General features: G+C 54.5%; 2 protein-coding genes across 3 annotated transcripts in view; one reads left to right on the top strand and one right to left on the bottom strand.

Annotated features, from left to right (window-relative positions):
• Nucleotides 1-7,235, bottom strand: part of SLC47A2 (solute carrier family 47 member 2) — a 31,059-nt gene extending 23,824 nt beyond the window's left edge. The window contains 5 exon segments of the mRNA XM_037733598.1: nucleotides 3,211-3,253; nucleotides 4,385-4,533; nucleotides 5,245-5,313; nucleotides 5,628-5,729; nucleotides 6,938-7,235. Of these exon segments, the coding sequence (XP_037589526.1) occupies nucleotides 3,211-3,253; nucleotides 4,385-4,533; nucleotides 5,245-5,313; nucleotides 5,628-5,729; nucleotides 6,938-7,060 (486 nt within the window). The 5' untranslated portion in view covers nucleotides 7,061-7,235.
• The window catches only part of ALDH3A2 (aldehyde dehydrogenase 3 family member A2), a 67,152-nt gene extending 57,367 nt beyond the window's left edge, over nucleotides 1-9,785 (top strand). For both annotated transcript variants that reach the window (XM_037733597.1, XM_017514901.2), the window contains exons 11-12: nucleotides 7,882-8,022; nucleotides 9,712-9,785. In XM_037733597.1, the coding sequence (XP_037589525.1) occupies nucleotides 7,882-8,022; nucleotides 9,712-9,771 (201 nt within the window). In that variant the 3' untranslated portion in view covers nucleotides 9,772-9,785. The remainder of the gene's footprint in view (nucleotides 1-7,881; nucleotides 8,023-9,711) is intronic.
• The last annotated feature ends 2,348 nt before the right edge of the window (nucleotides 9,786-12,133 follow it).

Genomic DNA, 12,133 nt, shown 5'->3' with positions numbered 1-12,133 from the left:
AGACGGGGTTTCACCGTGTTGACCAGGATGGTCTCGATCTCTTGACCTCGTGATCCACCCGCCTCGGCCTCCCAAAGTGCTGGGATTACAGGCGTGAGCCACCGCGCCCGGCCTCGCTCCTCTCTTAAGGAGTATAGAATGGGCATCAACTGGAACCTAGCCCAGGGCCCACGCCGTCCTTGTCCCATCCCCCCCTTAGCCCTCCACCTCTTTTCAGCATTGTGCGCTGATTAAGAGTACGGAGCCGGAATGGACAGGGTTCCGTTCCTGGCTCTGCCTCTTCTGAGATGTGTGATCTTGGGCAAGTTACTTAACCTCACTGAGTTTATTTCCTCATCTGTTATTTGTAACCTCACTGAGTTTATTTCCTCATTATTATTATGGGGCTAATGATAGTGTGTGTGTACTTAAAATACATTTAATATTTTACATACATAAATATTGCAAAGTTAATATTGCAAAGGGCTTACAAAACAATATATGGGACATCTGAGCATTCCAAGTGTTAGCCAAGCACTACGTAAGTCAGTATTATTAGCAATTAACTTCTGCAGCTGGACCTTGGCTTATTTGATAAAGACGACGCCACAGTGATATCTACAGGGCATTTACCCCTGACCCAGCTCCAATAGTCCTGGTTGACAAGATGCCACCACTTTGGTCTGAAAAGCCAAAGTATAGTTTATATGGAAGACTCAGAGAAGACCAGCCCTATAAGGTGGTTTCCATGTTCTGGAAGAAATCTGTAACCAGCTAGGCCCCAAAGAGGCCATGGCACTGGCCTGGCAGAGAGGTGGGTGTGGCTGGGTCTACCAGGACTGCATGCTGTGGGGGCACCCCACCTTCAACCCTGACCTCGTCCCTGCCCAGCTCCCTGGCCCACAACTCTGCCCCTGGCACCCTGGAGGCTGCAGTGTCAAAAGGTGAGCTCAGCCCGGCAGGGCCGGACAGCACACAGAACTAACTGGCAGTCCAGCAGGCACGGCTAAGCTGCAGGTCCGACAGTGAAGCACTGAGCTGTGGAAGAGACATACGGTCACCGGGTCACGGGACAGACAGACACCGACCCAGACAGATGCACTGTTGATTCATTTAGTAATTAATAAATTAATGCAGAAAGGAGAGAATATGCAATAAATGCTGTTCAAAAAAATTTAAGCTCGTTGGATTAATGACTTAAATGTAAAAATAGAAACCCTGGAAGGATCCAAAAATATATAAGCAAATGTGTATATAATCTTGCTGTGAGTTAAGTCTTTTAAGCTTGTTAAAGACATAAGGAAAAGGACTTACATACGTATTCAAAATTCTTTAAATCAGAAACATAAACAGAATAAAAGGCAAAGGATTAAAGTATTCTTTAATAAGAATTATAATACTTAGAAAAAGATTAACCCACTAAAATAAGCAAAGAGCTATTCACAGAATAAACACATGAGAAAATGTTCAACTTCATTATCAATAAAAGAAATGCAGGCCGGGCACGGTGGCTCACACCTGTAATCCCAGCACTTTGGGAGGCCAAGGCGGATGGATCACAAGGTCAAGAGATCAAGACCATCCTGGCCAACATGGTGAAACCCCGTCTCTACTAAAAAATACAAAAATTAGCTGGGTATGGTGGTGTGCGCCTGTAGTCCCAGCTACTTGGGAGGCTGAGGCAGGAGAATTGCTTGAACCCAGGAGGCAGAGATTGCAGTGACCCAAGATTGTGCCACTGTACTCCAGCCTGGCGCCTGGCGACAAAACAAGACTCTGTCTCAAAAAAAAAAAAAAAAAAAAAGAGAAAGAAAGAAATGCAGGCCAGGAGCGGTGGCTCACACCTGTAATCCCAACACTTTGGGATACCAGCCTGACCAAAATGGTGAAACCCCGTCTCTACTAAAAATACAAAAATTAGCCCAGCGTGGTGGTGCGCACCTGTAATCCCAGCTACTCAGGAAGCAGAGGCAGGAGAATCGCTTGAACCAGGAGGCAGAGGTTTGCAGTGAGCCAAGATCATGCTACCTCACTCTAGCCTGGGCAACAGAGCAAGACTCCATCTTGAAAGAAGAAAGAAAAGAAAAGAAAAAGAGAAGAGAAGAGAAGAGAAAGAAAGGAAAAGAAAGGAAGGAAGGCAGGCAGGCAGGCAGGCAGGCAGGCAGACACACGCACGTTAAAACTATTTCTTATTGGAAGAACTCTTAATAATAGTGTATGCTACTGAAGTTTTTGCTGGCTGGGGTAGAAACTGGTACAGTTTGGCAATATGTCTCAAAAGCCATTCACTGAGCAATTCCACTTCCAGTAATGCATGTCTATAACTGATAATTTCCTTGGAAATCGTTACAGATGACTCACAAAGATTTTTCCTTAAGAATATCGCAAATCTGATTTATAATAGTTTGTATTATAAGTAGGGATTGGTTAATAAATTATGGCATAACTATGGGTACCAGATAACCTTTGGAATTGATATTGCGGAAGGCTGTTTCATCATGTAAAGAGACTAATGATATGTCTGAAAGGGGAAAAGCATATTATAATACAATATACACGTATTGATCCCATTTCAATTTGTCTGTATGTGTGTGTTTGAACACACACACCCATGAATAGAAATAATCCTGGAGGCCCGAGCGTGGTGGCTCACACCTGTAATTCCAGCACTTTGGGAGACTGAGGTGGCAGATCACTTCCCGAGGTCAGGAGTTCAAGACCAGCCTGGCCAACATGGAGAAACTCCATCTCTACTAAAAACACAAAAATTAGTCAGGTGTGTTGGTGCATGCCTGTAATCTCAGCTACTTGGGAGGCTGAGGCAGAATGGCTGGAACCCAGGAGGCGGAGGTGGCAGTGAGCCAAGATCGTGCCACTGCCCTCCAGCCTGGGTGACAGAGCAAGACTCTGTCTAGAAAAAAAAACAAAAGAAAAATCCTGGAGAGAGAGAGTAACATGTGTTGTCTCTGGGTGGTAGAATTATAGGTGATTTGAATTCTTCCTGCCTCATGCTTTTCATATTTTCTCCATGAAACATTTTCAAATCAGAAAAACATGTTATAAAATTCAGTTTGCACCAACTGCAAAGGAGCTTCTCTTCGGTCAGTCATTCTCATGGCCCAGCAGGAAGTCATAGCAGGATAAGGATCTTCCCCAGCAGTTAGTGTGGGAAAGCAAAAAGCCAGAATTTAGGGGAATGTGATTCCACGCTCAGCAAACAGGGTCACCTACCGGAAGTCCTGGGATGAAAATCATTACGTAGTCCTGGGTCAACCTGCAAGAGAAGGAGAAGCTCCGGAGCTGACCAGGCTGTGGCCCAGGGAGGCAGGGCCCTGTCCCCTGTGCCCTCCAGGACTAGGTGCTGGCTGCTGTCCCAGGGCATCCTGGGCCCCTAGGTTTGAGGAGAGGCTTTACCAGGCCCTGCAGATCTCAGCCAGGACTGTGAAACCTCCGCATCAGGGGCTGCTGCTCTCAGATGCTAAGCAGGTGCCAGGAGGGGCAGCTGAAGCACCCAAATACCCAGGCCTCAGGACTAGGGAACTTAAATTCAGAGTAACATGGTTTTGTAAGAAAAAAAAGGTTATATCTTAAAAAGGAATAGCCAAATGAAATGTACATAATATAAATGAACAAGGGCTCCCTACGAGAGGGCATCTCTGAATTTAATAATAAACTATGGGCCAGGCACAGTGACTCACGTCTGTAATCCCAGCACTATGGGAGGCTGAGGTGGGTAGATCACCAGGTCAGGAGATCGAGACCATCCTGGCCAACATGGTGAAACCTCGTCTTTACTAAAAATCCAAAAATTAGCTGGGTGTGGTGGTGTGTTCCTGTAGTCCCAGCTACTCAGAAGGCTGAGGCAGGAGAATCGCTTGAACCCGAGAAGCAGAGGTTGCGGTGAGCCAAGACTGCACCACTGCATTCCAGCCTGGGCCACGGAGTGAGACTCCGTCTCAAAAAATAATCAATACTATTACTACTAATAAAACTATAATTCATCAAAAATTGGTTGTCATCTCTCTCCTTTTAGGAATATGGGGAAATGCACACACTGCATTTTTTCAAAAGCATCCACAAAGCTCCTGTGTGCAGGCACACAAATGCAAATAAAATGCAAATCCCAAATTGTTTCTTGCCTTTCCTCCTAAATTAAAACTGCGCGTTTGTCCGCCTCTGTCCCCTGCTGGCCGCTGCTGGAGCCGCAGCCATGGGAGAGAATCCCCAACCCGAAGCCTGGAAGGTACCCACAGGCACCGTGCACTGTGACCACTCGTGGCCTAGAGAAATACGGGGCTTGGTGGGGGGTGGGGGGCTTCTTTAGGGTTTCCCTCGGCGGTCTGGGTTTCCCAGGAGCCTCCAGGTCTCTGGCAAGCCCCAATTCCCCAGCTGGAGCCCAGCGCACCTGGACACTTCTGGGTCCTGCCTGAAGAGCAGCAGGATGTGCTGGGTGTTGAGGAAGAGCGCCCAGCAGGGGAGGCAGCAGAGGAGCAGGACCAGCGTGCCCCGCTGCAGGATCACGCCCACGTGCTTCTTGTTGGGGCTACCGAAGCTCTGCAAAACAGCCCGCCCGCATCAGCCCTTTCCGCTACCCCGGACATTCCAATGCCCCGCGCGGGGAGCAGGCGCCGGCAGGGTGTGGCGGAGCCTGCGGCCTCTGCTGCTGCAGCCTGAAACGGCACAGCGGCCTTCCTGAGCCGCAGCCCACCACTGTCTCCACTGTGTTCCAAAACTCCAAGGAGGAAGAAGGCACGTGGGATTTCCTCGCATGTCACGGGTGGGTAAGTGGTAGCCAGGGCCAAGCCCAGGTCCACCGAGAAGCTAGAACCCCCAGGGAGAGGTGAGGCCTGGCCGCTTTGTGACCCCATGGCCGCCTGGGCAGCCCCTGCTGGACTTCGGGCCCCTGCGAGCAGGGAGGTTCCTTCTGTGTCCCGTCAGCTCGTGCCTGCATATAGGCGGCCGAACTAGGAGTGAGGAGGGGGAACCGGTTGTCTTTCTCTACTTGGTGACCTCCTCTGGGAGCAAGAGGTCAGGAAACTGCCTCCACCATCTCCACCCTTTTCTCCTGGCCCAGACTCATTCAAAGGGCAGGGTCTGTTTCCCTGACAGCCTGTGGTCCTTGGAGCTGGGGCAGGAGCAGCTGCCCCCGGGCCCCTCACTCCCAGATCACCTGGGTGGGCCCCTCCCACCTGCCATCTCAGTGGCACCTGTGGGATTGGCTCTGCCCCTGCCTGGCTTCCTGCCCAGCTCTGGGATGCCACCCACCTGAGACATCAAGGTGTCACATGCGGAAGACAAACCAACTCCTACGGAAACTCCGCAGACATTGATAAACTGGCGCAGCACACAGGAGGAAACAAGAGCTTGTCAGGAGAGGCCCCTGCATCTGGGATGAGCCTGCGTCGGGAAATGTCACCCAGCAGGTAGCGATGGCAGAGGCGGCTCTGCTCAGCAGCCTCATGTGCTGTGTGCCTGAGGGCAGACTGCCTCCATCTCTGGCCTCAGGTCCCACCTATGAAGGTGGCTGTGCAGCCATGTGGGTGTGTCTTCCCACCCCTGAGTAGCCACCCAAGACGGGCCCACCCAGGAACCTGGCGGAGACGCCTGGGGAGAGAACGTCCCTGCTCTGGGCCAGGCTGGGTACTCACAGCCACCGCGAGGGTCACCGACGCCAGCTCCGCCTTGCCCAGGTGCCCACAGAACACAGTACTCACTATGTAGTTCATAAAAGTCAGCATCTGGAACAGGAACTGGAGGACGGCGACCGGGTCAGACCCGGGCCACAGGCGCCCCCACCCTCACGGCCCCGCCCTGCAAGACAGGCCTCTCCAGCTGTGAGGGCCCCGAACCAGTGACCCGGGAGGTCACCTACGCCTGGGGGAGCCAGGGCTGGAGGTCAGGTGGCCTGAGCCCAGCTCCCATTCTGCTTTCTGCAGCTGAAGTCACCCCTGGCCTCCATGTCCCTACCCAGAAAGGCCAGTGTATGAGAGACTCCCAGTGCCATGCCTGGCGCCGGGAGCTTGACCCAAGTGTCTGATGCTGCTATTGCTCTTCCTAGTATAATAATAATTTGGTCAGGCCACACACCCCCAAAAAAGAGGGGAATTAAATACACCAAACTCTTAGTAATGGCTACTTCCAAGCAGTTGGATTTCAGTTAAATTTCTTTCTTCTTTATAAGTTTTCTTTTTTTTCTGAAGGCTTTACAGGGGGTGAAAATCCATTACTCTTTTTTTTTTTTTTTTTTTTGGGAGGGAATTTTTGCTTTTTTTTTACAGGCTGGAGTGCAATGGCAAGATCTCGGCTCACTGCAACCTCCCAGCCCCTGGTTCAAGCCATTCTCCTGCCTCAGCTTCCGAAGTAACTGGGATTACAGGCATGTGCTACCACGCCTGGCTAATTTTTGTCTTTTTAATAGAGACAGTGTTTCACCTGTTCGAGACAGGGTCTTGAACTCCTGACCTTAGGTGATCCGCCCTCCTCGGCCTCCCAAAGTGCTGGGATTACAGGCGACAGCCACCCCACCAGGCCCATTACTCTTTATGGTCAGGGAAAAAATGAAATGTATAGAAAACAGTTTCCGCTTTGGATGAAATGGGTAGCTGGCCCCTGCTTCCCCCTGGGAAGGTGCTGCCGGCTTTGTGCATCTCCAGGTCACATTTGTCCTGGAGTCGTCTTCCAACTCAGGCGTTTGTGGGTTTCCAGCTGAGACACACCCACCCCTTCTGTGTGGGGGCTGCCTGCTGCTGAGCAAAATCAGGCCGCACTGCCACTGGGGATCGTCCAGAGACAGCCTCCAGGAGCCATCCTACTGTCCCCAGGCTCTGCGCCTGGCAGCCACCACGGGCAGTTTCTGGGGAAAATGTGAGCACACTGCTGGGTCCTGCCTGCAAGGTGGACACCCTCAGCCTCTCCGCTTTCTCCACTCCCTGACTGTCCCCTAGCCCAGCCTCCTTACCAGGGGTCCGGAAAGAGCAAAGAGAGTCCACGCCTCAGCCCCAAAGCCTCTGGGAACCAGCCTGCTGAAGGCAGGGCAGCAGCCCCCAGGGCTCGGGGGCAGCGTGTCTTGGAGGCTGTCCATTCCTGGCCAGGGCACTGGCCACCCTGCACGCCTGAGTGCCCGCACAGCCAGCTATGTCCATCGAGCCGCCCCCTGCCGGGGCGGCCCATGTCAGTACAGCCTGGCTAATGAGTAAGGGGCAGGAGGAGGGGCTGCCATGGTGACCTGCGGGATGAGCCCTGCCTCCCTGGGCACTGAGGCCCTGCTGCCCAGCCCGCTGCCCCAGCCACTGGGTAGGACACGATGGAGGCCTGGACTCCTGGGAGTCACCCAGACCATTGCCTGTTGGTAACTTGTGTCTGATTTCCCAGAGGGGCAGGCAGTAAGGCCTCATCAGGAGAAGGTCCAGGGCTGCCTGCAGCGGCTGGGGGAGGAGTGCCAAGGCCGGGGCAGGGCAGCCTGGCCGCGGCAGCTGAGCCACTGGGCACCCAGGGGTGATGGTGCCCACGATGTCTCCCCTTTCTCGGAGGAACTCTCGGCCTGCCCGAGGTCACAGAGCAGGTGGTGGCAGAGCCTGAGCAGACCCCAACCCTGTCTTTCCCTGGGAGGGGCAGCTTTCCCAGAGTCAGGGGCCATTCAAAGCCCATGGCAGTGAGGTCCCTAGCTTTTCCTGCTGGAGGGGCCTGGGCCTGGGGATGGGAGCTAGGACATCTGGCAGAGTCCCGAGCCCCCCCACTGCCCATCACCCCTTTCAGCAGCATCTCTGAGAGCCAGGGATGGCACTGCTTGGGAAGGCAGCTCACTATGCCTGCCAATCATTGTGCCCAGCAAGGTTGTGACTCGGCGTCCCACTGGGGTCCTCCGTCACCCTCCCAAACTGCCCTATCTGCTTTTCCTTGCAGGGATGGCCTGTGACTCCCCCCTCAACCTGCCCCAGGACCAGCAGAGCAGTGGGAACCAAGAGAGGCGTGGAAGGATTACACCAGTCCCCTGGCCCAAGCCTGGATCAGGCTTGCGAGTGTGGGTTCAGCCCAGGAGAAGGAGGAGTGAGCACAGGGCCAGGAAGAGGGCAGGCAGGCTGGTGGCTGCAGGGGGTACTGAAGATACCCTAAAGTCCCGCTTGGTTCCCATGTCCACCCCTGCAGCGGAGGAGTGGCTGGCAGGATTCTGAGATGCTCCCAGGGCCTCAAAGAGGAAGGAAGAGACCCTGAAGGAAAGGAGGCAGGACAAATACAAAAAAAGGCTCGTGCTATGCCCACAGGCTGCCCCGAATGCAGGCCCAGCCCCACCCCAGTCAACACGAAGCCTTCTTTCTTGACACGGAATTCCAGAACGCTCCACTGGCAGCGCCTGCATCAGGATCACCCGGGAGATCACGCTCCTGCCCTTGTTCTGATGGTTCCTATCACAGCACTCTCCGACCTGTGCACTAAATAACGCCTTTACCACCTGCTCAGAAGAAAGAAGACATTTGATCCCCATTGTGACAGTGAGGATGACGCCACACGGGAGGAAGTACAGGTGGAAGCCGCAGCCTCGCAGGCCAGGCCACATGGCTAGACGTCTGACTTCTCTTGTCCAATGCCTTCTCCACGTCCTTCTCACCTCTGTCCCGTTCCCATGGTCAGCCTGCCTCTTCCAAAAAGGCAGCCGCAAATCCTCCTGCCCTCAGGGGACCTGGGTCGGGGGTCTCTGGGGAGAGCAGCCACCCTCCAGCCTTGGCCTGTCACCTTCTGTCACAGCAGTGCAGTGAGCCCGGCCGCCAGAAGCAATACCACATGGCAGCCCGAGACTACAGAGGTTTTGGGGAGCCCACTCATGTAGGCAGAAGGGTTCATCTCACTCCAGGTCACTTTTAATGAGGACCACTACCTCCCCTGCCCCCACCACGCTGGAAGGTGCTCAGTGCAGACGCCCTGCCACCAGCTTGGAGACACCAGGCTTTCTCTGGAGCTGACCGGGGTCGAGCCCTCAGTTGCACAGGACAAAGGTCGGATCATCTTCCCCAGGGCCAGTCCTAGGCTTAGCATCTCCAAAATCCCTTCCCAGGAACGGTCCCAGGATTTCTGTGATAGGAGCCAATGTATCCTGCATTTTCTTCGGGGAGACTCTCCTCTCCCACACTCCTCTCAGAATTTCTGAATTTCAATCCCCAGGCCCCGGTGGCTTTGACCCTGTCGGGGAGCAAGGGCGATCACTACCATGCATTGGCCGCCCCAGGCAAAGGTGGCGTGGGCCGGGGGAGCCACCTTCTCCAGGTGTGGGGTGTCAGAGCTCTGTGATTCCCCGAAGTCTCCCAGCAATGCCTTCAGGCCCTCCTTTTGTGGTGGTGACCGCAGAATCAGCAGCACCGCCCTGCAGCCGTCTGCAGACTCTGCTCCGAGTGGGGTTTTCCAGGATTCCTCCCTGGAACCTGAGATGCTGTAAGCAGAGCTTCGGGTGGGCCCTGTACGCCATCCTGTGGCTGGCGGGGGCTCCGAGACTTCAGCCTCTGCCCTCTCTCCAAAGCGTCCAGTGCTGTCAGGAGCCACACGCCACCCTTCAGTCCTGCACCTTCTGTGGTCCCAGATACGGCACACAAGAGACTGATCAGCAGCTCACTCTCAGGAACAGGGCTGCTGATCCCCTAGAATGTGAAAGCAAGCCCCGGCGATGCTGGACCCTTTCCCTTCTCAGCTGATCACTTGTTTCCAAGGCCCTTATTTCCCGGGGCAGGTGGCCTGTGACATCTGCCTGATGCCAGTTGCCGCGTCCGCCACGGTTCTCTGATGGAAATGATAGACACGAACTAGGATCATGGCAGCAGGTGGAGGAAGGGGGAGAGGGGTCATCATTGCTTAGTGATCCAGAAGAGGGCTGAGCAGCTGGCCTCGAGAAGGGAGAATCACGCAGCCCTGAACTCTCGGGGTTGTTCAGGGAAAGCTGACTCAGCCCCAACGCCTTTAGTCCCAGAGACAAATTCCTGGAAGACGGGGGTTAGCAAGACCTAACCTGAACAAGAATGGAGGTGGAAAGGGTGGGAAGAAGGGACCCTATCTGAAGTGGGGCAGGGTCCCCCCAGAGTGTGGGATGCTGTGAAAGTTAAAACATGCCTGCACAGGCTGGGCGCAACAGTTCACACCTGTAATCCCACCACTTTAGGAGGCCAAGGTGGACAGATCTCAATATCAAGAGTTCAAGACCAGCCTGGCCAACATGACGAGACCCCGTCTCTACAAAAAAAATACAAAAATTAGCCGGGCATGGTGGTAATCCCAGCTATTCGGGAGGCAGGCGAATCCCTTGAACCCAGGAAGCGGAGGTTGTAGTGAGCCAAGATTGAGCCACTGCACTCCAGCCTGGGAGACAAGGACAAGACTCCATCTCAAAAAAAAAAAAAAAAAAAAAAAAGTGCCTACGTATCCTGCCTCATTAATTTATTGCTGCATAGCCCATGGCCCCCAAAATTGATGTCTTAAAACCGTTACCATCTGTGTCGTGACTCTGTGGGGCGAGTTGGGTGGTCCTTCTGCCTCCCCTGGTCCAGCGTGTCTTTGTCACCTGGGACTGGCCAGGGCTGGCCCGTCCTCCAGGCTCATGCCTAGGCCGCAGTGGGTGCCTGCACTCAGCTGAGACCGTCACTCGGAGCCTCTCCACCTCCCCTCACAGGACCTCCCCACGTACCGTGGGCATCTCAGCACGGAGCTGGAGCAGAAGACGGACATTCGATGGTGCCAGTGCAAGCTGCGTACAGGTCAAGAGCCAGCCTGGGGAGTCCCCATGGCCCTCTGCCTCATTCTGTTGACCACAGCTAATCATGGACTCGCTCACATTTCACAGGAGAGGGAACAGCCTCCACTTCTAGGTGGCCGCGGCCGAGAAGCCATGCCTTCTCTAGCCAGCACCTGCCTCTTCCTCCTCTCTATTCCCCCCTCTCCATTGTCTCCTCTCCTCTCTCCTGTGCCACCCGCTGTCCACACTTGGCCCCAAGCACGGGCGAGCAGATAAAGCCCCCTGAGGTCAGTGGTGAGAGGACTTACGCTTATCCAGGAAGGAGGACCCAAAGTTACAAAATCCTGGGAATGGCAGGAGGCGGGGGAGGGGAAAGGAGTGGAGAGTCCTGGGAAGCCCCCAGCACACACCCTGGGACTGGGGAGGCTCCGAGCCAGCGAGAGGAAGCTTGACCCAGGGGGCGCTGGCCCCCCAACCCCATCAGCCTCGCTGAGGCAGAGCCTCAAGGCATGTGGGAGTGCCAGGAAGTCCCCTTCACTTGAGGGCTCAGCTCCTGCAGGCTTAGGGCCTGCTGGGGGCAAGGGCCAGGTCCTCGGGCCCTGCCTTCATGAGAGTAATTTCCTGGAGTCTGCCCAAGTACAGTCTGGGTCCAGGGCCCCTGTGAACCTTTCCTCACTCGGTTCCACCTCACTGGGCCCGAAGGCGCTGCATTTGCTCTTTGGCTCCCAGAGACGTGTACAGCCAGGCCAGGGACCAATGTCCTTTCCTCCAACCCTTCTCCACTGCCTCGTGACTGCAGAACACCCATTCCTCCCCTGGGAGGATGGGACTCTGGCTTGCTGATGGCTCAGCCCCACATTCAGGGCAAAGGACAGTTGGGGGGGGGACTAAGCTGTCCCCCTGCCTCATCTCCTCCCCCCACCGGACGGTGACCAATACCTGCTAAATCGCTGAGGTTCCCCTCCCTCCCCGAATCCTCCTCAATCCGCTCATAGATTTTGGCAGCTGCCTCTCTCTACCTCCACCTGGTAGTCCCTCCCTCCACCCCTCACCCCTTCCTGTTTTCCTCTCTCCCTACTCTCATAAGGTCTCCCTGGCACCTTCCAGGCCCAGGTATTTCACCCCCAGAAATGACCAGGGCAGTCCCTGAGCTGACGTCAGCACTCCCAGTCCTTCAAGTGAGGGGAGAGACGGGGGCAGCTGGCAAAGCCCTTGGCAGTGGCGGCAAGACCCCCAGAAGTCACTGCCAAGTGCTAGAAGATGGCGAGCCTTTCCATCTGGAGAAAAGTTATGAGAAATAAAAGTAAATGTTACTCATCGATAAAACGAAATGAGCTATCAAGGCACAAAAAGACCTGGAGCCACCTCAAACGCATATTGCTTATCTAATTGGAAGAAGCCAGTCTGAAAAGGCTGCATACTGTGCAATTCCAACTCTTTGCC

This window comes from Cebus imitator, unplaced genomic scaffold (genome assembly GCF_001604975.1).
Source record: "Cebus imitator isolate Cc_AM_T3 unplaced genomic scaffold, Cebus_imitator-1.0 Scaffold538, whole genome shotgun sequence".
In the NCBI taxonomy this organism is placed as follows: Eukaryota; Metazoa; Chordata; class Mammalia; order Primates; family Cebidae; genus Cebus; species Cebus imitator.
The sequence above is the reverse complement of the archived record's forward strand: the minus strand, read 5'-3'. Positions and strand labels throughout refer to the sequence as shown.